This window comes from Thunnus maccoyii, chromosome 8 (genome assembly GCF_910596095.1).
Source record: "Thunnus maccoyii chromosome 8, fThuMac1.1, whole genome shotgun sequence".
Lineage (NCBI taxonomy): Eukaryota > Metazoa > Chordata > Actinopteri > Scombriformes > Scombridae > Thunnus > Thunnus maccoyii.
This window is the reverse complement of record NC_056540.1, coordinates 20,691,308-20,718,277: the sequence shown is the minus strand read 5'-3', so window position 1 is coordinate 20,718,277 and position 26,970 is coordinate 20,691,308. Positions and strand designations below refer to the sequence as shown.

At 39.8% G+C, this 26,970-nt stretch overlaps 2 protein-coding genes across 2 annotated transcripts; one reads left to right on the top strand and one right to left on the bottom strand.

Moving 5' to 3' along the window:
- Positions 1 to 3,951: 3,951 nt before the first annotated feature.
- On the bottom strand, positions 3,952 to 7,189 carry zic3 (zic family member 3 heterotaxy 1 (odd-paired homolog, Drosophila)). Its single transcript, XM_042418568.1, has 3 exons — positions 5,921 to 7,189; positions 4,886 to 5,049; positions 3,952 to 4,247 (listed from the first exon to the last, which is right to left on the bottom strand). The coding sequence occupies exons 1-3, from the start codon at positions 6,909 to 6,911 to the stop codon at positions 4,065 to 4,067; spliced, it is 1,338 nt and encodes a 445-aa protein (XP_042274502.1). The 5' UTR covers positions 6,912 to 7,189; the 3' UTR covers positions 3,952 to 4,064.
- Positions 7,190 to 14,854: 7,665 nt separating this feature from the next.
- zic6 (zic family member 6) lies at positions 14,855 to 18,855 on the top strand. Its single transcript, XM_042418567.1, has 2 exons — positions 14,855 to 15,815; positions 17,719 to 18,855. Exons 1-2 carry the CDS (start codon positions 14,855 to 14,857, stop codon positions 18,342 to 18,344), a joined length of 1,587 nt encoding a protein of 528 aa, XP_042274501.1. The 3' UTR covers positions 18,345 to 18,855.
- The last annotated feature ends 8,115 nt before the right edge of the window (positions 18,856 to 26,970 follow it).

Here is a 26,970-nt window from a genome sequence, read left to right as displayed (position 1 = left end):
CAGTATAGCAATCCATAAGATAACTTGAGATGAATGAGCGCTAACGTAATTCAGAGCCAGTTGTAGTCTGCTGCAGCGGATTCATTGTTGTGATAGCCCACAGCCGCTAGTCTTCACACAACTGCATCCACGTGACCGTCACTGCTTTCTAATCCATTGAGAATCCACCAGAAAGGAGCCTTTCATGTTTTTTCTCTTCCTCTCTGGATTGCATCGCCTGCTCCAGTTTCTCATATAGCCTAATCTGGCAACGATGACTTGCAGCCTATTGGGCGTCAGCATAAAGCACGTGCATAGTCAATAACACTGGCTAGTGAAGGTAAACACACCTAAAAGCCACCCGCCGTTTTATTTGCAGAATTACACCCAGTTTAATATGACAGCAATGACCCGCATCCATATCAAATCGGTGTAATGGCAATGTAGAACAGATATAGCCTAATCCATGTTCCGGTGTTTTAAAAAAAATAAATCTTTTTTTATGTATTCATTTAACCTATTTTGCTTCTGCTCTTATGATGATCACCTACTGCAGGTCAGAGCGCAGACACCTTTCTGTATAGCGGCAACAAGCACATCACTGATGCATGCGTAAAAATGCAGCCTCCATGTGAGCCCGTCGTGTTTCGGAGAAAGCCGGGTCTCGGTTATTTGACGTCACGGTGTCTGAGAGGAGGAACTTGAAATGTGCGACTAGACTAGCCGGGCATGGGAGGGAGGGAGGATGGGATGGGGAAGAGGGGCGTTGAGGGAAGGGGGTGAAAAGAAATGAAATCAAACGGACTGCAATGGGTGCGCTTGCGCAAAAGTTAGAAACAGATGTGAGTCAATATTCCTAAATATTGAGTTAAATAAATAGGATATAGTTGAAGGATATTTGGGGGTTGTGTATGTATACGTGTGTTGTGTGTGTGTGTGTGTGTGAGGGGATGGGGGGTTGAAACACCTTGTGAGGGTAACACTCTTCTGCTTTAGCTGAGATGAACTCCAATGGCAAGTAAAACAGTAAAGTCTCCGCTTTAAATTAGTGTTTCAAATAGCACAGCGTTCATTTGTTGTTTTTTCTCTTTCATTTAAACGGATTTTGTTCACTAAAACACTGGATAAATGACACTGTATAATATTAGAGATTTCAGGCCTGTGCATGAGCTCTTGTTGTGATTCAGACTGATTATTTTCGCCGTTTAAATGCTTATTATGGCGTCCATTGATGTGAGTTAACTCCTTTGGTTGTTTTTATGAAGCGGTTCCTTGTTAATCGGGTAGTGGGAGACGCTGAGGCAGCGCCACTTTTGGCAACGTATCCCACTCCACTTTCACGGTCACACAGTGTCCTCAGTTGCCCGTCTTCCAGTCTGCACGTTAGGATTATTATAATGTGTAAGCGCTCATTAAAAAAAAAAACAAAACAAAAAAAAACTTTGCATGTGCAACTTTTGTAGCCATACACGAAAGACCCCCTCCCAGTCTAAGCCCCTACTCTCTGCCACGAAAAGTGATTCTCTAACTTCCACTTCCCAGTATTCACAAACACACACACACACACACACACACACACACACACACACACACACACACACACACACACACACACACACACACACAGCCAAGATACTAAGATGGCGCCTTAATCAGTGTCAAGTTCAAGTGACTCCTACTAGTCTGATACAAACAGCATGGCAAACAGAGTGTCGGCTTTATGCGCATAGATGCAGGGAGCAGAACAACATCATGGTGATAATAATCAACGTCGCAGTCTGAAAGTCTCTTTTCATAATGTTTTTTTAATTTCAATCAAAATTTCCGTTCACATTTCTTCATAAATAGTTGGTAAAACAAATCAACCAACATACAGTAGCCTAAAAAGTACAAGGAACCTTTTGCCTCTGGTAGCTACAAAGGCTAACGCATAGGCCTGCTGTTGTAACATGGTTTGCCTCAATGTGGCACAGTGACACAGTTCATCAGTAAAACATTTTTGCTCTTCAGGAATAACTTGGAGTGTGACCCATTTCTCCCAGAAAGTGTTACAACATCACATTCTAGCTGTGTTTATACATCAGATATTTTTCTCTGACCTCTGGACATGGGGCAGAAAGGTGGCGGGAATAAGAAAAAGTACTTCTTTTAAATTAAGGTATAGAAAATAGCATATAAAACATATATTCCTTAAATTATTTAAATAAACTTATTTCATATATCACTGTCACGAGGTACTGTTTTTTTACATTTTATTTTAAAAGTAGTGCTGGTGGTCTGAAATTGTTCTCATATGAGTACAATATACTTTGTGTATGCATAATATTTAATTCTTGAGAATAGGTTACAATGCAATGCTGTAACTCTTTTTGCCACTGAACGTATTCTCCCCCCAACCCACATAGATCTAGAATTCCTTCCACTAAATTTTGTTAACACAAAAAATGCCATCTTGACAAGTTATTCACACAAAACAAGCAAATGTGTAATCAAACTGCTCTATATGCAACACCACAACAAATAACACGCTTAGTTTCACAGAAGAATTACATTTAAAACAATGCAAGCTGACAGACAAAAAACTTTTTTTATTTTTGAAGATACTGTGTTGTGACAGTTCCATTGTTGCCGATGCACACATTTAAACATACTTGCACAAAGACATTGCTGGAACTATAAAGATTGCCATACAGGCGCATATATTTGGGCGCTTGACCCGAATTTGAAAGACTCAAAATACTGTCACCTTGATTTGGAAATCATGAACTTTACACTCGTCTATAGGAAGAGTGCAATAGGCTGATGGGTTTATTTTTTTCAATACTGAGTTTATGCTACGAATTGACATCTATTTCTGATTCTATAAAAGTAAAATACACAAAAAAGTTGAAATTTAACCAAAAATAAAGATATCAACAGAACCGTTTTATAGCTTCTCAGCTCAACTGAACTCAGTTCTACAAAGTCAATGATTTACATGTCAATGGTCTCATAAACAAAATAAAAGTGACGGAAATATCTGCATTATATACTATAGACAAATCCATAATATTCATATAGATGATTTCTTCGATCCAAATAAGACACATGTAGGCCTATTGGTTAAAAAGAAAAGAAAAGAAAAAAAACAAACAAACAAAAAAACAGAAGGATACAATCGCGATGTTGGAGCTTTAGAGTTTATCATTTGTTCAATGTTAAGCTGGTTATGACCAAAACTGTACAGTTCTTGTTAGAAAACATTTCCATAAATATCATTTAAGTTTCAGAACTTATACCCATAATTAAATTACAAATTGATAAATATGGCATCATGGATATGTATTTACAACGGTATTAACAAAAGGCAACGTTATATTCAACGGTAACAATCGTAACCTAATACCACATTTCTCCACCTGAAAACGGACGTTGACAACAGATTCGACCCCATCAAACAAGGAAATACATTCACGAGTATAATATTTATTTATGATTTTTTTTTTCTGTGTTCAAGTTCATGACAAAGACTTTGGCACGTTTCTTAAGACTGTTTGAAGTTCCAACAATCAATTGAAGAGGCGACAACAGCGCGTCACCTTTATATAAAACAGCGTGAAATAATCTTCCTTTTTATTCTTTTTTTTAAATAAAAATTTGAGAAAATACATAAAATGAAAAATAAAACAATTTTTTCCTGAAATCTGTAAACTAAAAGATAAAAAAAACATTTATTTATACTGAGAAAGTATTACGTTTTTGTTTTATTCGTGATTGATTTGATTTCCTCAAAACTGCGGAATAAAAGTCAAATTTCGTGATCCTGAGAACGGACGTGGCCTGCTTGGTGCTGGCTTTTGCTCTCATCTCCTGTTGTTGTTGTCCCAAAATCCCATTTGTGTGTGTCTGACAGTGTTTGTGTGTGTGTGTGTGTGAGAGAGAGAGAGTGTGTGTGTGTGTGTGTGTTGGAGAGAGCGTGTGTGTATGTGTTTGTGTGTGTGTGTGAAGTGTGAACAGGAATAGTTTTTAAGGTTTTTTTTTTTTTTAATCCTCATTTATCCTCAACCCCGTAGTCCACATTGAGAAGAGAGTTTGTTCTTCTGACTTCAAACGTACCATTCATTAAAGTTGGGTGCCAGTCCTTCGCTGTGACCAGACGTGTTTTGCACGGCTGACGGCGGTGTTTTTGTCGGGTCCTCGGTGGTGGCTGAAACCAGCACTGGCGGTGTGGACGACTCGTAACCGGAGCTTGCTGCTGGAGACGATTCAGATCCTTGAGACTCATGTACCTGCAAAAAAAAAAAAAAAAAAAAAAAGCAAGGGCGACATGAACAGTCAGTCGCTGACACTGAATCATACTATTCATTAATCCTCAATGTGCATTTAAAGTGGCTTGATAGAGGAGATTAAGTCTGGATTTAGGGCAACTTTAACAGCACAGCAAACTTCAAACAGGTACGGCATCTTCTGCACTGCAAAAAAAAGTACCCACATCAACATGCAGTTTGTGTTTATCTAAAAATGTAGTTTTCCTTAAAAGTAAATGGGTTTTAAAAAAAATATCAGTGGATGCATAACTATTTTTTTTTCTTTGAAACACGCTACTTTATTAAACAAAACAAAGAGGAAAATGTGAGTGTAGTATCAAAGAATGACTACAAGTGGAATACGCACAACCCACGTGTTACTATATTTCAGTTAAGTTAAACTAAGATTTTAAGTTCCCTTAATAGATGAAATGCATCTCAAATTGTGTTTTTTTGCAGTGTGACAGTGATATTGCAACTTAAAAAGTGCCTGAAGTTGTGATAGTCCCTGTCTGTGGGGGGTGGTGGAGTGTCTGTGCGTGTATGTGCGTGTGTGTGTGTGTGTATGTGTGTGTATGTGTGTGTTAATGTGTTTAAGGAGTAATGAAGACGTTAATTACCTTCATGTGTTTCCTGAGAGAGCTGGGGTGTGTGTATGACTTGTCGCACACTTTGCAGATGTATGGCTTGTCTGATGTGTGCACATGCATGTGCTTTTTCCTGTCGCTGCTGTTGGCGAAACGTCTGTCACAGCCATCAAATTCACACTTAAACGGCTTCTCACCTGCAGGATTAAACACACACACACATACGCACACACACAACCGTGAATTACTCCAATAGTCCACAAACAAACTCCCATTGTAACACCACCTGTAAACCCAGAAGCCCAGAGATGTAAATTGTCTGCAGACTGCAGCCTATTATATAACAGAGTAACCTACATTTTCGGGGAGACATGGATACAGCTCCACTACTACACGCTGCTCTGTCAGGCTTTATTTATTCAAGAGGCCTGCTCCTTCATGCTACTACTAGCCTGCACTGTGCGTCTGCTCTTATATAGTAAACACTGAATCAACAGGGCATTTTCTGCACTATGTAATGGGTGAACAAGGGCGAGAAATATAAACACGGGCAGAAAATGATTAATAGCAATTGTACATGACGCACATAAAGCATAGAGTGCTTAGTCTGCCTAAATAGCCTAACACAGCTAATAGAACCACACTTAAACTTTGACAAGTGAGTAAAGTGTCTATCGTTATACACAGTATAAGGAGTGAATACACACAACTCATCTGCACAAAAGCTACACGTATTAATGAGACTTAACAACACACCAAAGTTGTTCGAGGGAACTACATCACATTTTTGTGCATTATTGAGCCGCAGCTGATTTATCAGAGTGCTTAATAATGATAAAGAGAAAACAGCACAAACAACAATTTGAGAGCAACACTAAGAACTATTCAGCGTGTTAAATGTGGGACCAAGTTCTCAAATGGTTCTTGTAAACAACAAAAACATGCACCCACATTTTTGGAGCACTCTGAAACAATATCTAAGGCACAGCACTTCTATTCTGAATAGCTACGCGCTCTAAATGTTATTTTACGCACACCATTAGGCTACACCGTATTGTTGATGCCTACCTGTATGTGTTCTTTTGTGGATTTTCAAATTTTCCGATCTGGCGAATATTTTCCCACATCCGGGGAACGGGCATGGGAACGGTTTCTCGCCCGTGTGCACACGGATGTGGTTGACGAGTTTGTACTTGGCCTTAAAAGATTTCCCTTCTCTCGGGCAGTCCTCCCAGTAACAGATGTGGTTGCTCTGCTCGGGGCCGCCGACGTGCTCCATGGACACATGAGTGACCATCTCGTGCATGGTGCTGAAAGTCCTATCACAAGTCTTTTTGGGTCTGTTCATCTGGTTTTCGTCTATCCATTTGCAGGATAATTCTTGTTTTATCGGCTGCCTCATGTATCTAAAGAAGGCCCCTGGACCGTGGTGTGTCGGCACATTCATCCCCATGTTCATATTGATAGGATGGTTGTAGTTGTGGAGCTGAGCCCCGTAGGGGTCCGTCCGAGGGCTTGCGACCGGACGGTACGGATCAGGTCTTCCGAAAATGTCCCCGCGTAAGCCAAGATGCATTTGGCTGTTAACTACATGTCCACTCGGTGAAGTGTGGCTCACCCCCTGGTCGTGAAGTCCTGGAAACAACAGATGTCCGGGGTTATCGGTGATCCCGGGCGGCCCGTGGAGGCTCCCCGCCGAAGCTGCAAAGATCCCATGCTGGGCGCTCGGCGCTGTGGACTCTCCAACACTCCGGTTCCGGAAGAGAAAGTCCCGTGTTGAATTGAACGCTCCCCCACCGTACGAGCCCACCTGCCCGCCGTGAGAGTGTCCCAGCGCAGCTGCATATCCAGTGGCTTGCGGGGTGAAAGCTGATGTCTGGCTGGAGGCAATATCGTGAGCCACAGGGCTGATTTTGAATGCTGCGGAGTGGGAGGAATCGGTGAATGGATTCAGTCCCAGACTAGGGTCTCTGTTACCGATTTCGTGGTGCCGTGGTGTCCCGAAACCCCCCATTCCTAACGATGCAAACTGCGGACCGCTATCAAGAAGCATAGTCATGAGCTTGAAGCAAACTTAGGAGACGTGAAGAAAACAGAAAATAAATTTAAAATCCAGTTTAGCGGAGCGCGCAAGCTGCAGACGCCGCGCGGAGATTTACCACGTTTTTGCAAAAAAAAATCCTGAAATAAAAAAAACAAACCAAGCCAAAACGGGGAAAAATCCTATGCGTAAAGAGTTGGGAGAAAAAAAACTCCCGTTGACTGCGATCCGTGAGAAAGAGGATCAAACTTCCCCCCCTTTCCAGGCGGATGATGTCCTTGGACTGATAAAGTCAATCACTCACTCCCAGAACATAAATGAACTCGGGAGGCAGTGCTACGACAGCCAATCAGCGCTCAGCTACCCCTCTGACACGTGACTTCGAAGGAGGGTGTTAATTGGCTAGATTTCTGGTGATTGGCACAGTTTGGTATTGAAGATGGCAGGTCGTCTCGATTGGGTTCATTTGATTGGCTCTTACAGGCATTATTTTGCAGGTATACAGAGCACTCTAGCGCAGATCTTATGTGTTATACGTGCGGCGCATGTCTCATGAAGCTATACGCGATTTACTCCACAAGAAACTCCACAACAGTTGTATAAATAAAATAAATAAATAGAATATGTACAGGCTGTAAAACTTGCTGCAGGTTTTTAATAACCAGATTCCGTCCAAAACTTAGAGGAACTTATAAAATTTTACAGAAACAATATTTTTGAACTTAATCTACAGCGTGAAATACGTTTATTTTGTCATTTTTAGTGGGTTAAAAAAACTTTTCAATACATTTGGAAAGAAAATATAACTTGTTAGAGGGCCTGCACGTTACTAACCTATCTATCTATCTATCTATCTGTCTATCTATCTATCTATCTATCTATCTATCTATCTATCTATCTATCTATATATATCAATATATCTATCTATATATTGATATATCTACAGATATTGACTTATCTGCGTTCTTTTTCTCTTTCATGTCACCAGTTTGGCTCTTATTAACTGAAAACTTGAATGTACTTGGCACAGTTCCAAAATGTGGCTTTCTTGAAGCCGCTTGAAAGGGGAGGGGGTATTTTTTATTTTTTTTTTTTTTGCAAAGCTCTATAGGGTGTAAGACGGAGGAATAAAAGACAGAAAGAAAGATGGCAGTAATTGTAATATCCTGAGATTTTTTCGCTCAGCCAAAAAATTCGTGCCATTGAGCAAGTTTCACAGGGCTGCCGCTGACTCGCTGCAGGACACATAAAATCTGATCAAGTTCAGAGACGCGCTGAGTGCTTCAAGCGGCGCTTTTTAACTCCAAGCCTTTCACATCCTCCCCCCCCCCCCCCCCCCCCCCCTCAATCTGTCCCAGGAAGGAGCTCACATTCTTTATTTTAGGGGATCTGGACTAAAAAAAAAAAATCTTCAAATCAGTCCTTCATTCTGCTTTCGCCCTCATCCTACCGCATTCACTCCCAGAACATTTCCTCGAGAAAGAGTTGTAGATTGAAAAGGTGAGTTTTCTTACTTATCTGTCGTCTTTCAGTGTGACTAAGAAGCTGATATGAGGTATGCCAGTGTGAAGTGCATGTTGTGGAAATGTGTAAATCTACAGTTTATTATATTTGGGCTCTGGAGGTTGCGTGGGATTTAGTTTTCTTGAAGTGAAGATAGCCTGTTTAGGCCTGTTACTCATATGGTAATTTAATTGTTGTGAGGACCTGCATACCTCTCTTTTTTATGGTCGTCGTGCACATTAGTACACTTGCGCTTTTTGTACATAACCTCAACAACTTATCTAGAAGCAAAACGACGAATGAGATTCCTTCCATCTCCCCCTTTCCTCCGTATGCTGCTCTCTCTCTCTCTCTCTCTCTCTCGCTCTCTCCCCCACCCTCTCTCTCTCTCTCTCTCTCTCTCTCTCTCTCACCACCAAGGCATAACCTCTAACAGTTTACTCCCCCCTTCACTCTCACACACACTCGTCTTCACACACATCTCACACAAGCGCGCGCACGCACACAAGCACACACTCACTCACGCACACACACGCACGCACACACCGTTAACGGAGTTTTCCTTTGCAGTTTTGCAGTATGAGATTTATGGCGACCTTTGTGAACCTCCACAAGTGACAAGCAGCCTGTTAAGGTTTTCCTATATTCCCTCCATATTTTATTGGCTCGTTGAAACGTGAAGGCTCAATAAGCCCCTTAAGGTTATGTGTGCCGTGTATTTGCAGCCATATTATCACTGTGAAATAATTAAGTAACATGGTTTAAATGAGTCACAAAGGTTTGTGAGCGACAGAGCAGCGTAGGCACTGAGCTCTTGCTGAGAAAAAGGGGGGGTGGAGGGCGGGGGGGCTGTCATCAGTTAGGCCTAATGTAAAGCAACTGTTGCATGATGAACAATCTTATACTACTGCAGGTCTCTTCTGGTATAGTGATATTTATTGAATATTTATTTATTTAATTAATTCTTCAAATGTGAAATGAGACTGTGAAGGCTTCAAACACACATTTTCTAATTATTTGTGACGTGACAAAGCTAGGATATACTTAGAATTGCAAGAATATTAGTTTAATACAATTCTTGGTTTTTTTTGTTGTTTTTTTTAAAAAAATCTGCCTTTGCCTTTTATGAAAGGAGCAAACTGCTTTAGAGCTTTAATAGTATTTTTACTGGACAATAGAAAATGGGGAAACTTAAGAAACAGAGGGAAAGACAGCTTTTATAGACCTCCTGTAAAGCTGCACTTTTGTTAACCGTTTGGCTCACTCAAACCAGCCATTTTCCCCCAGAAAATATTTTACACCAGTGCTCGAGCGTGCCGCCCTCCGCTATGACATTTTCACCACCTCTTTTTTTGACATTCCTATTTTATTTAATTTTGAAAATTTTTGATTAGTTGAATTTTCTTTTTTTATATTTAAATACAATGTGTTGTGTTTAGTTTAATCACTAGAGATGTTCATTTTAATTGTAGAAAACTGCTGGGTAATATTTTCATATTTTCTTTAGCTCGAATGTCCAACACAGTTTGAAAAATTTTATGAGTAATTCAACGTAGGCGTAATGTAACGTCTGAAATATAGCAGGTTATTCTGTAGGAGTGCAATATGTATAATTTGATTATTTAGTTATCTCTGCTGGGATTACCTCATTGGGCGTTGGGATACCCCATTGGTTATAACATAATCTTCTCCTAACTGAGCATGCGCGTTACCTTTTAAAATATTACAATATTGTAGTGTGCATACCTCTGTGACAGTAGGCCTATGCTGAAGAGCAGAAAATAATCATCAGCCTTAAGAGTAAACAACTGACATTTATACATTTATTATAACAAGACTTGTTAGAGTCAGCAACTGTAACACTAAAGCTTATTTCACTGCATTTTTTTGAATAAATGATCTAGATGCATGATAATTATTTTCTTATCTCAACAAATTGGCCTGTAGCAGTCCAAATTTCAGGATTTTTTTTTTTTAAAGCAAAGTTGAGTGATTTTTTTTTTTTTTTTTTTTCTTTTTTAAATCCATGTTGTCTGGCCTGTAGCCTACAACTATACTTGGCTGGCTCAGGCTGCTAGTGGTATAGACAAGTTTGTGGACTTGCAGTTAACTCAATAGTGACCAAACAAAAGTGAAATTCTGCAAAATCATAACCCAGTATTACCTCTATTTAGTAAATATCACTGTGTTTGAATGTGTTTTCCATATTTACCTTCTGAACAGACAGAAAAATGGTAAATGTATCCCAGCGGTGCAAATGAATAAATGAATGCTACAGTCATTCACTGTTTTGCTGAAATGTACATTGTGTTGAATGAACTTGCAGGTTTTTGCTGTGGTTTAATGTGGTATATCCCAACTCTCAGACCGTGCTTTTACACAAATTTTTAAAACTGAGACTTAATTGTTGTTTTCTGTATGCTGCATGGGGTGCATTTTCCACAACATTTTCTTTGGAGCCTTCAACAGGATAAGGTTCAGGTTCTGGTTTGCATTCATATTTGAATCCAGCAGACACAGCAGATTTCATACATCATCTGAATAATATAAGTTACCATTTTGACTCACATTGGTCTCAGTTACAGTACGACTGTTTACTAAATACAATCAACATTCGCATCCTCCCATTTTTCACAATGCTCAGTGTTTTGCCAAAGCAAATATTTACATCATGCATTGTATTTTCAAATATATGTAGCCTGCAAGTGTCGAATGTTATTTTATATTTTTGTGCAAGTGTAGCAGCTGATGATTACTCAGGTTTTGTCACCATAGATACTAGAGCTTTACATGACGAATGACAATTTCACTGTGTTTGTAATTTGTAATTTCACAATGTAATGCTTCACTGTATTACATCGCTATCGGGTATATTTTTGTGCTGCGGATGTGTTTGTTTTCTTTTGTCAGTCATTGGAGAAACACAGATTCAGAAGTGTTTCGTTATTCTGCATTTGCTTCATGGTATTCAACACAAGTTTACACTTGCTTATAGCACAAGAGCTGCACAAATCATTATCTATATTTCATAGATTATATGGTCAGCTGGCTCTTGAGTGACTGCTATTTGGTGTTTGCCTTCATATGGCTGATGGAGAGGACTAATTGACTTCTTGCTGTGATTTACTGGAGCATCTGTCTGCAAATGGACTCATCCCAAACCTGTTAATTCATCTAAATTTCATAAAGTCATGGCAAGACTGTGCACTGCCATCCCTCATCAGTAATATTGCAGCACACACCACACTGATGCATGCAGTTGTTTAAATACACACACACACATGAGGCATCCTTGTTAGTACCACATACTGTAGATGAACACAGTTACTTTATGTTTGTCTACCACACACGCATTTGGATACATGATGAAATTATTTTATTATCCTTTTTATTTATCTTTATTTTCCCACAATATTTTTTTGTTACATTCACTTGAATCACCGAGGAGTATAGTTAGTGATTCTTATTCATATACACATATTTACATGTCTGTTCATATTTATGTGTACACATTTGTTTATCGCCTTTCTGTGAATATTTTCCCAACAAGTTCTTTAACGTTATTTTAAAAGAATTTTTTCTCATCGCCATCGCCGGCTAAATATTGAAAATTTGCAGAATTTTCAGTCCAGTCTATAAAATGGCGTTAAAACTGTGTTTTTGTGCTGGGAGCTGATTCATTTCATTTCTGCGTAGCATCTTTGTCTTTCATTTGGTCCATATTGACTGTATTGGGAGTGACTTGGACCTTATGGATGTAAAGAGTATTCCCTGACATGAATGTTTTGATGGTTGGGAGTGATATTTTGAATGCAACAGTCACTAGGATTTTGTCTGGCCTGTCAACCAAACCAACACAAATGGATGTATAAAGCTGGAGGGTTGGGGGGGGGATTGTAGATGTCAAAAAACAAAAATTTGTTATGATGGAGATATTTAGACTGAAACCGTGTATACATTCATGTGTAGTTAAAGTTAAAATGCTACGTTGCTACAGATTTCTGATACTTTGTCCAATTCAAAGAATAAATCTGGAAAGATGTTAAAGTAACATGACAAAGTCCCAAACAAAATAGCAAATAATTGCAGTACACACGTCTTTTCCATTACTGTGATACAGTAATCATATTGCATGTTGCTGTGAAGCTAAACTTATCACTCCAAGTGCAATTCAATAAAATTAAAGTTTTGTTAAACTTATCTGGCAAATTTTAAACACACAAATTTACTCATTAAATTCCTACACTCACATTACTAGACTTACAAACTGTATTACAGAGAAATTAATAGACTTGTAATTTATGGAAAAGTGCTTATTAGGCTAAACTCTAATTAAGTTATGAACACTTTAGGAGTAATTTGAACATTTAGGCAAATTTAGATGTTATGAGTATTTAAATAATGTTATTCTTAAAACAGTATATTACAATGAAAGGCCCATATAACGCACACTTCACTGGCTATTAGCCTCATTTATTGAAAGATGAGCCTAAACAGACTCATATAATCGTATTGTAATAAATCACAAATGTGGAGTTTTTCTAGATAGGTCTTGTTTAGCCTTTTTTTCTTTCTTTCTTTTTTCTTTTTTGCTTCAAATGAAGACCTGGATTGATTTAGGGCGCAGGTCTGTCAGCCCTTTTATGCTATCTGAATGACAGATTGGAGACTTTCGGTTTATTGGCCTTCAACCCTCAATCATTTTCGGAAATGCATCGGGTTAAAGGTTGACAAACATGAGCGTCCATTACAATCATGACTGAATTAGGCCAGTCCTGGGCCTGTCTACTATTTTGCGGCACTTAATATCAAGTGGGCCCCCTTGCTTTGTCTCTGACTAGGATCTACTGCAGGTGACGTCAGCATAACAATGTAGAAAGGGTTTTTTTTCTTTTCTTTTTTTTTTTTTTTTTTTTACAGAAAAAGTTGAAAATTCCGCCATTAGCTACAATCTTAAAGGGTTTTCACCTTAAACCTATAAGCTGCAGCCCGGAGCCCATGCCACTTCACTTAGATTTAAATTAAAAGCAACAGATAAAGGAATTTGGCTAAAGTGGTCTAGGTAGCGTTGATAGAATCAGGGCCACGTACGTCAAAGCGAGGAAACGTGCAGAAATATGTGGTGCACAGAGGAGCATGGAGAGCTTGGAGCTGCTTGTCCTCACAGCACCCCAAAGTAAGAAAGTTTATCAACAGTGCAGCTTAACCTCTGCCTAACTGCGCTAGCTGCAAGATGAATGATTATTAAATTATTTTAATGAGAAGGGTTTTGTGTACAGAATAGTTTATATGGTCTGCACAATCCGACTTTGGACTTAAACGTACAATAGTGCACCCTGTTCTGTAGTATTCCCCAGTTACACTGCTGGAAAATGTTCTCATGAAATAACTTTTTTTTTTTTTTTTTTTTACATTAAAGATATTTGAGCGGCCCGGTGCATCGTGTAGAAGTACTTGTTGCTTTAGTTTAGCAAAGTTTTATTTTTCTACGACATGAGGACAACAAAGTCATTTATGTGCCTTCATGAAAATGTATTAAAGTAAAAATGTAATGCAGAGATACTCCTACCTCCACCAGAGCATATGTTTTATTAAATAAAACATGCTGCCTTCAACTCTGTGATCATAAAAGCTTGTGGCTCACAAGGTCATTACTGGTGTTTTTAATAATTTCAAATAGCTGCTTTAATTGTTAGAATGAGTTTTCTGTAACTTTCAATGTTTTCAAAACTGGCACTCCACTCAAAACGCGAGTCTTGACAGTAATTGGTCTGGACACGCAGTGGTCAGCCTCTCTGTTATTCTTGCAGGGCAGGAGTGGGACATTTGCTCTGGCAAGATTTCCAGTGAAATAAAAGATGTGGGATCGGGCTGTGAATGCCTTGTGTTTTGCTCATGTCTGCATTTAATCACTTGACTTTTATCAGATGATTAGTATTAAACGTTAACCTGTAGGTTTTTTTTCCACACGTAGAGATTTAGAGAAGGGGTCTTATAAGGAGCCTGAAGTTAAAGAGGCAGCAATATTTGGGAGTATCGCGGCACATTTCAAAGCATTTTCTCTGCGATATTTGAAAACGGAGTCGTGCAGTGAACGCCTGCGTGTCCCTTTTAAAACAAACCCAGCGCCTGTCAATCACAGCGCATTCCAACCAATCCCAAAGCTCCCTTTTTAAAAGCAGGTTTGCCTGCTGTGCTTTTATATTGCACCATGGCCTGTTTCGAAGCATTTTTACTACCACGGTTATTGCCACAAATCAAGAGGGCAAAGTGAACGGCATGGGACTCACACCAACTTTAACGAAATTGAGTCTGGTTCCTACTTCTGCGAAGTTTACGGCCAAGAATTTCACATGCAGATGATATACAACACGGAAAATGGAAACAGAATTTCTAGGTGCATCCTGAGTGCCGAATTGGTTTATTTTGCAAACGCATAGCCAAACTCACAACAAAACATGACAAGCCTTTCGAGGTTTAGTGGCTGCCCTCTCTCTTGCGTCAACCCCGGGGAGAGCAATACTGAACCCAGCGTGGTGCTGCCACCTTTGGCAGGAGAGCACATGGGACACCCCACTGGCAGTTCCTTAAAACTCTGCCCCTCGCACAATTTGCGAGACTACCCCGAGACGAGGTCCAGTGCATATGTTGACCATTCGGTTCCCAATTTTTCAGACTCTGGATACCCCAGCAGCCACCGGTTAGAGCACAGCCCAAGGGGCATTATCATTGGAGCCAATCTTACTGGAGCCGGCATGCCACCCGTCACTGATCAACTGGCATCAAGAGCTAACCAACATGGCGGGATTGGAAGGTATCGTGACTTTCCCGGCTGCAGAGATAACAGAAGCCATGCTTTTTTCACAAGTTATCAGGAGCAGGCCCATGGCTCCAGCGACGCTACTCGAGATCTCGGCAGCCAGATGATGCTGGGTCTACCTGGCGACCTCCTCACCCGGACTCACCCTTATGGCCAAACTATCAGCCCCAAGGGAAACAGCCAGCAACTTGTCACCCAATTCCTGGGTCTGTACAAGCCCCTGAACATGGCAATTCAGCGTGGAGGAGGCGACGCTTTCCTCAGGTGCTCAAAACAAACAGTGAAGCATGAGTTGGTGTGCAAGTGGAGTGACGGCCAAGAGGGGGCTGGGAAGCTGCCTTGCTCCAGAGCCTTCGGGACCATGTATGAACTTGTCACCCATGTGACAGTGGAGCATGTCGGAGGACCAGAGCACTCTGAATATGTGTGTCACTGGGAGAATTGTGCGAGGGACAGGAAGCCTTTCAAAGCCAAATACAAGCTGGTGAACCACGTCAGAGTCCACACAGGGGAAAAGCCCTTTCCCTGCCCCTTTCACGGCTGTGAGAAAGTTTTTGCAAGATCAGAAAATCTAAAGATCCACAAGAGGACTCACACAGGTTAGTTAATAATCCTAATAAAATGTACAATTTCAAAATACCATAATAATAACAACAACAACACATTTTGATCGGTGACATTTTAATTAAAATGTGGTCAGTTTTTTCAACTTCACAAAAACTTTCATTCATATTTATCAGTTTTGCACTGTTTGTTTGTGTGATCATATTTTTTATTTTTCATTATTTAATTGATTATGGGTGTTTCTAAATTCTGCATTATTCTTTTTATTTTTATTATTATTGTTGTTGTTGTTGTTGTTGTCGTTGGTTTTTGGTGCTGGTATTATTTAGGCCTCCATTTTTAAAAAAAAATGTTGTAATGCAAAGCTTCTCGCGCTGCTTCTTGCCCTTTCTTTTAGTGCTGCTGCCTGGTTTTACAAGAAAAAAAAGGATATAAAGGCTCCTTGCAGGAAACAGAGACGAGTAGTAGTAAGACAGCTGCAAAAGAGTGTAGTCTGCGGGCCTAGTGGTTTGGGTGCCTCTCCCACTTCATTCAGTGAAATTATTAAATAAATGCCGGGACACCGGAGAGCTGTGACGTAGCCGTTACGCTGTCTCTACCTCCCAGGGACTCATATCATGTGCACAGGAACAGTAGTACAGCACAGCACACAGTGGTGTAGGAGGAAATTTAATGGTGGGTAAACGGATGACCTCAGTCAATACAAGGAAATAATTATCAATGTAAACATGATGAGGCCTATTTGGAAAAGACAATTCATTTATGGCCTTCTCCTCGTTAAATATCTATCACTTTGATCGGCCTGTCACTTGTCATGGAGTGGTGTGAAATTATGTCATGAAATGTATTTCATTTTCAGTTTCTTTGGGCTTTCCCTACTGCGTCCCTGACATGAGCACATCATCTATATTATTTATAAAGATTTACTGCGCAATATGATTTCATTCTTATTCTCACTGACATCAGTGATTGTGGTAGAAACGTGATCTCACAAGGTGTATTTTTACTGATATGTGGAATTTCAAATTGCAAATATAATTAACAAATGAAGTGAATAGCCATCAGAAAAAAAGAGAGGCTTGAGGGGGGAAAAAATAGGCTTTTTATGAAGCATCTCCTTTTACTTCTGGTGTGAATATAATGAAAGCAAAGAGACAGAAAAGGGACGCTTAATGATATGTTATTACACAACTGCACATGCGCAGTGAATTGTTAATTAGACATTTTATGTCAGAAAATATATTAGGTATTTTTTAAATCAAAAACCCAGACATCTATTAACTCAGACCTATAAAATGATTATTTAACAGACACTATTAAACTTTTATTTATGAGTCCAGCTCCTGATTGTCTGCCCCATCACTATGTGTGCAGGAGGGACAGCTCGCAGCTGTAGGCAATTTTGTACAAAATGGTCAATTAGCGTCTTGATAGCAATGATTCATTCTATGCACTGCAGTCAAACATATCTTTGCATTTGGCCTAGCAGGTTTATAATCTACTTACAACTCCAGCCTTGTTGCTTTAGTCCGCAGCCTCACAGCCTCACTTGTTGCGATCAGGACCGCACTAAAGTTTTCTCAACTAGTTTGGACTCTGTATTTTAAGAAGTCGTAGACAGTTTTTGCACATTTTAAATAATTTATTGCAAATCATTACAGAATTGTGGCATCATTAATGAAGGCTGATGTGGCCTGGAAAGCGGCTCACTGATCAAGGTGATCTGAAGATCTGATAGTGATTTCACAGTGTGGACAGTAGAGTCTGGATGTGCATATATTTGGTTTTAAAGGTCACCTTTTAAATAAAATGGTTAGATATGGAGTGCACTCAGTTGACATATGCCATAAGTATTAACTTATATGGCAAAGGATAGCATGCACGGGCTTTAAAGCATATTCGTAACTCGCCGTCATTTCTTTTTTTCTGCACGTTTAGGTGAAAAACCTTTTAAATGTGAGTTCGAGGGCTGCAACCGGAGGTTTGCGAACAGCAGCGACAGAAAGAAGCATTCTCACGTGCACTCCAGTGATAAACCCTACATGTGCAAGGTCAGGGGCTGCGACAAGTGTTACACCCACCCAAGCTCCCTGCGAAAGCATATGAAGCTCCACTGCAACAAGGCCCACGTAGCCAAAAGCGGCGACGCGCGTCCTGGTGACGGGGGTCACATTGCGGAGACCAGGTCAACCCGAGTCCCGGATGGAGGCCCGATCAGCCCCCCTCAACCCCCCACCTCAACCCAAGAAGTCCCCCTGTCCCCAGAGAGTCGAGACGAGTCGACCCCGAGGTCACGTTTCCATCACACGTTTGACAGCAGTTTGGACTACTCCCCACACAGGTCACAGCCCCTCTTGGACCCTTTGTTACTACAGAGAGGCAGCTACAGGTCCCAGTCCTCCCAGTACCCCTGTGGCCAGACAGGTCACACTTTTGCCCAGAGCTCGAGGACTTTCCCCTCCACCTCTCCGTTTCAGAAAAGTATTGTGAATGGATGGTACACATGCCACAGCGGCGTGGACTCTTTCCCACCAAAGCAGTGTAATAACATTCCGTCTCTCTGAGTTCCTGTTGGGACCCAATTTTTTTGGGCCTATATTTTCATGTTATAGCCTAAGCTGTATCTCTATTACTATCTGTATGTTTGTGAATGTTGTATGAAATATTTAGTAACACGTCCTGAGTCATCCTATTGAAATTTTGCATTGCGAAATGTGGCGAGCTTTATCTGTTGTCGTGAGGCCTGTTCGGTCGGGTTTGGCTCGTAGCTGCATCTCCCCACAGTGGGTTATAGGAACTTTTTACAAAGTGTATATGCCTAATTGTTCGCCGTGTTGCATAACTATTAAAGATATCTATCTTAAGAGACAAAAAATGACAAAGGATTTTATGGAAATCTGCGTGTTTGGTCCTCTGAACTTATAGGCTATTACTGGAAAGTAAGTCTTGCTGAATGTAGCCCTACGTATAGGGGTCTTTGTTGAATGTAAATTAGGTGTAATGTATGTCGGGGAAGTATAGAAACATTATTCATGTCTTTATGTATTTCGCAAGATGAAATAAATATCTGAAATATCTTTTCTCAAGTTTAATTTTGAGCCCTAACAAGCCTGCGTGATGGGCCTGAAGCACGATTTGTCTGTAATTAAAATACTGCGAGGCTCAGTAGGTTTTTTTCCCCTAAGTTCCACTTTTCGCCCCCTTTTCATTACACATTCGTATTCCTGTTTGTATTATATGTATATTTCACATTTCTGTGCAAAGTAAGACCAGTGTGAGCATAAACCACAGTGTTCGTGATACTATTAAAAACGTTTAATTAGCATAGGCCTACAGTTCTGTACATAAGGCTACTGTATAATTAATTATGTATTCTATATTTTATTAAAGTGTCTATATTCTCTTTGATCAGGCGTGTGTGGTTAAACCCAATCAATGCATTTTCATAGTGAACTCATAAACTTTTTTTTTCCTTTTTATAATTTCCAGTAGCCCAAGCCATATTTGCAGGTTTGTGCAGTGGCCTGGATACGCAGGACATCCTCACATCCAGCGGCCTACAGTATTTCCTGTGTTTTTAGTCCTGTGTCAGTTATTAGCCAGGCCTTAGTGTATAGACCTGACTTGACTGAGGTAAATATCCTGTGAGTGAACAGTGACATTGCAGACCGGCTAAAATCTAGTGGTTATGTTTATCAGTCAGCATATTTTCTGCCAAATAGCGCTAGCTTTTCAATCAAATTGAAGTTCAGTTTACTGCGCCATGGATGCGTGCGTTTTTGGAGTCCAGGTGTATTTACCGCAATAATGGCCGAGGTCACGCACAAATGTGTTTCTTTCAAGAAGGCACGTCCTCCATATTGCCTTTGGCTTCCACTTCAAGGCCACTTTGCTGATTTTATATCCAATTAATCAATTTTATTTTCGATTTCTGTCTCTCCCTCTTTCCGTATCCCTCTTTCTCTCTCTCTTTGACACACACACACACACACACACACACTCTACACACACACACATACATACACACACACACACACACACACCACATACACTACACACACACACACAAATATAACCCAGTAGCCTTACAATATTATATTGTCCAAATACTAATAACTAAACTGTCCATTCATCATTATTTATTCATAAAATTGACTCCATTAAGGTTTTTACATTCATAAAATTTGTGCTCCTCACTTTGAGTCTGAATTAATAACTTTACTGGATTTTACTATTCAAAATCACAATACCTCTCAGATATGTGTTGTTCTGTTTCATTTGGCTTGTGATAAAAGTTGAAAAAGTTGGGGGAAAAAAGCAAAAGAAGAGCAAGTTTTCTTTTTTTATGCACACACTGGTGGTAGTAAAATGTTTGCTTCACTTCATCCAAGTTATGATTTTCCTGACATATTTGTTAATGTCTGCTTGTTTTTTGTACGTTTTGGAATGTAAATTTCAACAACCAAAAAAAAAAAACAAAAACAAAAAAAACCTAAAACAAAACAAAAAAACCCCGCCTCATTATTTTAGAAAAATATGCTGAGAAGATTTCTGTTTGAAGCTTTCTCGGCAAAGCTTGAATTCAGTGCCACTGCTAGTACTGGTGCAGAATCTAAATTCATCTCAGAATAGTTATTTTTGTCATATAACTCATTCTTATTTTACCTTGTTTCCTCTGTTAAACATTACACTTCCCAGTAAAAAGCATTCCTACTTCAAATGGAGAGTGGTTGGAAACCGAGGGACGAGGTTGAAGTACAGTTAGGACATTTAATGGTGTGTAAAAATGATGTACACAGTAAGTGTCTGTCCTTGCCCTGCTTAGCAAAGTACTGCAACAGCTTGATTATCGTGGAGGTCAGATAGGTCACAATTATGATGAATAAGGTAATGAAAATCAAACCTCTGCTCCACTGCCAGTAGCAAAGCTTTATACTTTGTACCTGTATGTCTGGATGTCAGCATTTTATACCATTAAACATGCGATTGATGACTGTCATTATATACACTCATTTGCTTCACACATATCAAAAGGAAATCAGGTCAAAAGTGCAATAATTTTACATTTCTTTGAAATATATGCTTACAGTGATCTGACAGCAAACTAGCTGTAAAAAAGATTTTTTTTCAAGTGAGAGGATTTAGTGGAGGGGTAGTTGTCAGGGTTGCCACAAAAATACATGGGGTGAATGCACCAAAACTGTATTAGAATATGTTTTCCTTGCAGTGTCTATATTAAGGCACTTTAGGTTCATTAAAAGTTCAGAGGACTTGTTACAACGCTGTAATTTGGGTGCCTATTATGACCATCTACATTACAACTCTTTGTAAGACGAAAGTGGCATATAGGGCACTCATTATTTTTGTTGCAAGATTTGCCATTCTATATAAAAATGTAAGATATGTAAAGTACACAAAACTGTTTTCATATTTCTACGAGCAACATGCAAAGTAAGTACCTAAATTTTTAGGTGCTCGCGCTATAATTGTTCTCGAGATGCTACAAAGATATCATGAACTTGTTTACGCGTTCGAAGTTGCTGTGTGCTGGTTAAAAGTGTATGTTGCACATGATGATACTCATGGGGATACATCTTTAGGGAGAGTCAGATATTTTTGATGATGTGTTTTGCAAATCCCCCATGAGTTTGACTGCAGTTAATTTTTGTTTCTAGCTTTTCGTGAGGCATCTTTCTGAAAATCATCTACAAGTTTCCGTATCTGTATTTCAATTTTGAAGTTTGTTTGACCTGCAAAACACAGCTTTTTTTTAAGTGTTTATTCAGCTAATGATTATTGAATGTGCACCTGGGTAAGTACTGCCGCATCAATACTACCGAAGCTGACAAGGAGAATCATTTTTAATGTAGTTAAAGGTTTTGTGATGATACGGTGCGAGATAGATCTTTTAAAGTTGCTGATAAATTGCAAAATGCTTCTTTCTTCAAGTAAATTGAGGTAAACTGGGTTGGCTTTGATCAGTGTACTTAAATGATATGATGACAGAAATTTATGAGCTCACATTCTCTTATGTTGTAACTTTATCAATAGCTTGCGTTAAATGCTTTTGGTGATACACTGCTCAGTTTTTTTGAGTAATCAAGATATTTTGTATTTCTATTTTTAAGCTCATTTTATAAACCCCAGAAGTTGCCACATGCTGCTTAGTTCACCTCATAGTAATTCTCCAGTAAATCTCTCCACAGAAAACACAATATAGGTTATCAAACATTATTTTGTGTTCAAAAAAGCCTTTGTATTTGTATGAGGAAAACTGTTGTTTGTTTTGTGAGGACGTGTAAAGCCGAAAGGCAGAAAACGAAACCGTGATTTTCTCTGACTACAGTATGTAGCCTTTTGATCAAGCTGTGGTAATATTCCATAATCATTGAACCCTGCCACACCCTTCCCCCCAGTAATCACAACTGATTAGACCTTCGCTTCCCAGTTTGCCACTTGTCGACCGCCATCTTTACTCTTGCGCTCTCTGCCTAGCAACAAGCGGCAGGCGCCATTTTGGACAGGGTGTACAGGGTATACATCAATTTAATGTAAATAAATCCATTTCACCTGGGGATCCATTGAATTGCCATTTTGCACCCCTGGGTTGCTGTTATGCCATACTTGGGTTGAGCCCCAGCTGCGTACCAGGAGGAGGGCTGCTTTGTCACTCCAGGTCTTTGGTTTTATGCATCATCATAACCATGACATCTTGCATAACTTACACTGTGCGAGTTCCTTACCTTTTCCAAGTACGGTTTAAGCACTTGGCTCGGGCTGGAGAGGCTGCGTCAGCATTGACTCTGACTGGCATTAGTGACGAGACTGACCAAGTGTTATTTTAATTGGATCTCTGGCTTTTCCCCCCATCCTCCCCAGGTCAAGCCAGCGGTGCTGTTGCTCCCCAACTTGCTTTCTTTTCATCCACCCCTCTGTGCTCCCTCCCCTTCTTTGCCAGGTCCTCTTGTTCCTCTGTCTCATCTATCTCTATCCCTGCAGCTCCTGGCTATCTTCACCCTCTATGGCTCCTTTATGATGGCCCCCTAATCTCTGCCATTGTGGTTCCATGGTAAGTAGGTGTCCTCCGCCAGATTCTCCCCCAAACATGCATGGAACTTGACTCATATATCTGCTTTTCTCAGTATACTGTCCCTCTCTCCATGGAAAATTGCAACCCCGCATGGCAAACTGGATGCAGCTGCACCACTGCTTTAATTTGGAGCATGGTGGTTTCTGAAGGGTTTTGCATCCAGGCAACTCTGATGCTAACAATGCATAATGAGGGCAATTGTAACAACTGTAACAAAGGATTGATTCTAAGGTAAATAAAATATTGAATAGTATATAATACAGCTCAATCAATAAGGTGAAACAGTGAAGGGAAATGAATATATAGCTCACTTGTTCTTTTCTGACAACATTAGTACGGTAATCTGTTTCATCTGTCTTAATATGACAGTTTGACAATTAATACGCTTTTAAAAACGCACCGTCAGAAGCGGGGCTCTTGTGCAATCATTACAATGTAATTATTACAGCTATATGCACGTGTAAAGTGTGTTTACAAACCATAAAATGGTGAGTAGTAATGGTGAGTCCCAGCGCTGTGCTCTTATGATTTAACCAGACTGATCCTTCAGATTTCTTTCTCATTTTCATCTGCACTGCAGTTTTCTGATTTCAGCGGTGCCAGCCCCCTGTGTAGTCCAGCCTGTACCAGGGCTTATTAAACTAGGCTCCTATTCACTCTTTCCAACGGTCACTCCACTGTCAACTTAAGCTGAAACCCCTCGAACACTCAGATCTCCGACTATTGTTGCAGAATTCTCCAAAAACTAAGTATTGCTGAACAGCCGATATGCAGTGGGACAGGGACATAGGCCCCGCCTATCCTCATATCTAATGCATATTTGTCTTTTGATGCATTGCAATTTACCCTTGTGGATGGTTCTTAAAAGATGTCTTTTTTCCCCTTTTTTTCATTTATTATCCATGCCTTACATAACGGATATTTTGACAGTTTCTGATGAGCCAGTTCCTGAGAAATCATAAAGACTTTAATGGAGCTCATCTGCGCAGGAGGTGTCCATATGACTGGCAATGATTATTTCATATATAGAATAAACAACAAACTGAAAGCAAAAGTTTTTAGATATGGCGATATTTGTTGTGGCCTGTCGCAAGGCAAAAGAAAAATAGATAATATTTTAAAAGTTCTTCATCTTTCAAAATTGATACTTCCAAGGTTTTTTCTGAGTTGGGAGTAGGTTGTATGAGGTGAACAGACCTTTGAAGATCTTTCAGCTCCTGCAAGCTCCAGGCCTATGAGATGCAATGCCATCCTTTTAAGGGAATGACCATAACTTTGGTCCCCTTGCTTCTAATCCCTCCTGTAGACCCTTGTCATCAGAGATCAACCAGGTTGAGCCTTAATGTCCTCCACTCTCTGGCAAGGGCAGCTGGTTGCTTTCATGTATGTGAAGAGCCAGATGAATATGCTTAAATCTGCACATTGGAGCAAAAATTGATGCCTTTATCTTCATCTGTGCCTCTTAACTGTTCAACAGTATATGATCTTTGAGAAATTATCAGTTACATTTTAATGTCTCTGCTTAATTATTCGCATTTTACAGAATGGATTTGAAGTGTTTGTTAGAAAATATTAAAAAGGCTTTGATCATCACGCCTAAAGAGCACAATGCCTTAGATTTGACAAAAATATCGCAAAGAGATCCTAAGTGCCTGTTGTCTTTGCTGTCTCTCAAAACTATCACATTTCATTAGCAACAATTTGGTTGTGTTGTGAGATACAGCATTTGAATACATGTTGTATGATTTCTCAAATCTCTGCTGTTTGAGGTTGAACTTAAAAAAAAAAAGGATCACATTGATCACGGTCCAGGCTGTTTCAAAGCAGTGAGTAATCGCAAGTGTTTAATTTTATCTGTTGCAGTATGCATTGCAAGGCGGCTGTGTAATCAAGCCTGTGAACTCGACATCTGAAGGAAGGATTCTGTTTCTGATCACATCCCCACTGAAGTCCATCCATTCGCTGAACATAGATGTGTTGATGTGCTCAGGCTTGCACTCCTTGGTATGTGGCCGCCAGATTAATGTGTACTTGACATGATTCTGTATGTGGTTTTCAGCTGATGTCTAGTGTTTATAGCAGTACTGTGGCCCCACGGGGCCACATTTTAGGAGGCTGTAAGTGAGGAACTCATGGCGATCTCGCTGTTAACCTTCAGCGTTACAAGAACACCCCAGGGCCTAACTCTACAATGATGGATGTAGGGTGGCGGGGGTTAGGGGGCCCCCACACAGAACTCAGGAATTCCCCTTGGGCCTTTTCAATTACAGTTAGACCAAGCTTTGCGCTGTGATGATATGTTGCTTTAGGGCTGTGACATTAATGGAAGGGACAAATGTGATTTGGTGTGTTGTTGACCCTAAAGAGCATGACACAGACACAGACAGACACACTAATGGCACGAAAGCAATAGTAAGAAATGCAAGGTATCCTATTGTTGCTTTATTATTTACAGTCATCGAATGAATAATCCAGACAGACCACTGTGACATCTAGATCCTTCTGAAGTTTAAGAAGTATTGATGGAAATAGTTTATCATTAGCCACAGGCTAAAGGGAGCACAAGGGGCATGAGAGAGAGTAATTAGCCACTAGTGCAGCTTTGAGGAGCCCAGGTAACGGATTTAAGAGTGGCAAAGGGAAAGTGATGGACTGTCCCTTCATCTTTTTGATGATCAATGAGGCAGCCTAACCTTGTATTGGACACATACTATGATATGCTAATGGGATATGCGATGTGTGAGCGTGTGTACGTGTGCTCTGCGTAGGTGTGCACATTTACCATCAAAAACAGCTGCAGTGATTTTGTCCCAGGATCAGTATTATGTCAGTATCACTGCTGACTTAAACCTGTGAAGTTTGCACCCTTCTACAGATGACTTTCAAAAAGAACAAGGCAGAACTGACTGCATCTATTTCAGTCCACAGGGAATAATCCTGTGTTCTGTGTATCTGGAAGAGGCAGGGGATCAAAAATCCATCTCCTATGCAACAACAGAGTGTTTCATATAGTTCCTTCAGGTCCATTATTAAAGGGGGATATAGCTGAGGTAATTAGCACTTGTCCTCAGCTCCACTCCAGTATCTGTTACATTATCTGTGCTGTCATAATATTCCTTCAGTTGTGCAATTTACAGAATTATGCAATCTTTTTGTGTAGTAGGAGTGTATCTCAGAGATATTAATCTGCAAAAGAAGAAGATATTCTCATGAAAACACAATGAAATATAAAACATTAAAAATCCCCAACTTGCTTTGACAGATATCAGGTCAATACTAAAACAAAGTCTGACTTAAAAAAAAACAAAAGAAAAGAAAGTTGTGTTTACTGTAGAAACAGTGACATTCTTGTTTGAAATTTTAAAATATTTGAAACTTTTAAGAGCATCAACATAGCTAGCCCAGCTATAAATTAATCACTAAAAACTGTGCATGAACTGTATTTGACTGGTATTATTACCACTTGATCAAACACATCATTAACTATGCTCTGTACATTGATTTAATTCAGAATATACCACGTCAGAAGGGCCATGAATAATGCCAAGGAACCCAAAGAGAAAACAGAAGATGCCACTCCCTCTCCGGCTTGTTACCACAGAGCTGTAAGTCCCAAACTGTGCTTTTTTTTGTTTTGTTTTTTTAATGTTGTACATTTAGTTCCTTTTATCAGCACATAGAGTAAAGAGCCAGTTACATAAAAAACTGAGTAAACGGATCAGGACCCAGCGTGGGCTGTTGCTAATACACACATGTGAACAAGATGCCAGAGGCAACGTGAAGTCACTGACATAATTATCTAAACACGTTTTATTATTCATCTCCATAATAAAACAGGCTTCACTGTTGTTGCATGCTGTAAATCCATCACCCATGATGCTTAAGAAGCATAGAGGTGATGAAATCATATCATATATCACATATCATACAGTATATCTCATATCATATCATACATCATATCATCTGATATTAATTACTCCTGTTTTTTCTATTAGTTCAGATTAATTTGTGGACAGCCTGAGCAAAGATGGAGGCTAATAAATGTCTTTTATTGTCCCCTGAGGAAGCCAGATGTTGGGGGTGGAGTATTTGTGTGTGTG

Excerpts from the sequence above, each read along its gene's own strand:
- zic3 (XM_042418568.1), bottom strand. The coding sequence starts at position 6,911 with ATGACTATGCTTCTTGATAGCGGTCCGCAGTTTGCATCGTTAGGAATG. Across the intron at positions 5,050-5,920 it reads CCACAAAAGAACACATACAG|GTGAGAAGCCGTTTAAGTGT; the intron begins GTAGGCATCAAC and ends TTAATCCTGCAG. Across the intron at positions 4,248-4,885 it reads CTCTCAGGAAACACATGAAG|GTACATGAGTCTCAAGGATC; the intron begins GTAATTAACGTC and ends TTTTTTTTGCAG.
- zic6 (XM_042418567.1), top strand. The coding sequence starts at position 14,855 with ATGACAAGCCTTTCGAGGTTTAGTGGCTGCCCTCTCTCTTGCGTCAAC. Across the intron at positions 15,816-17,718 it reads CCACAAGAGGACTCACACAG|GTGAAAAACCTTTTAAATGT; the intron begins GTTAGTTAATAA and ends CTGCACGTTTAG.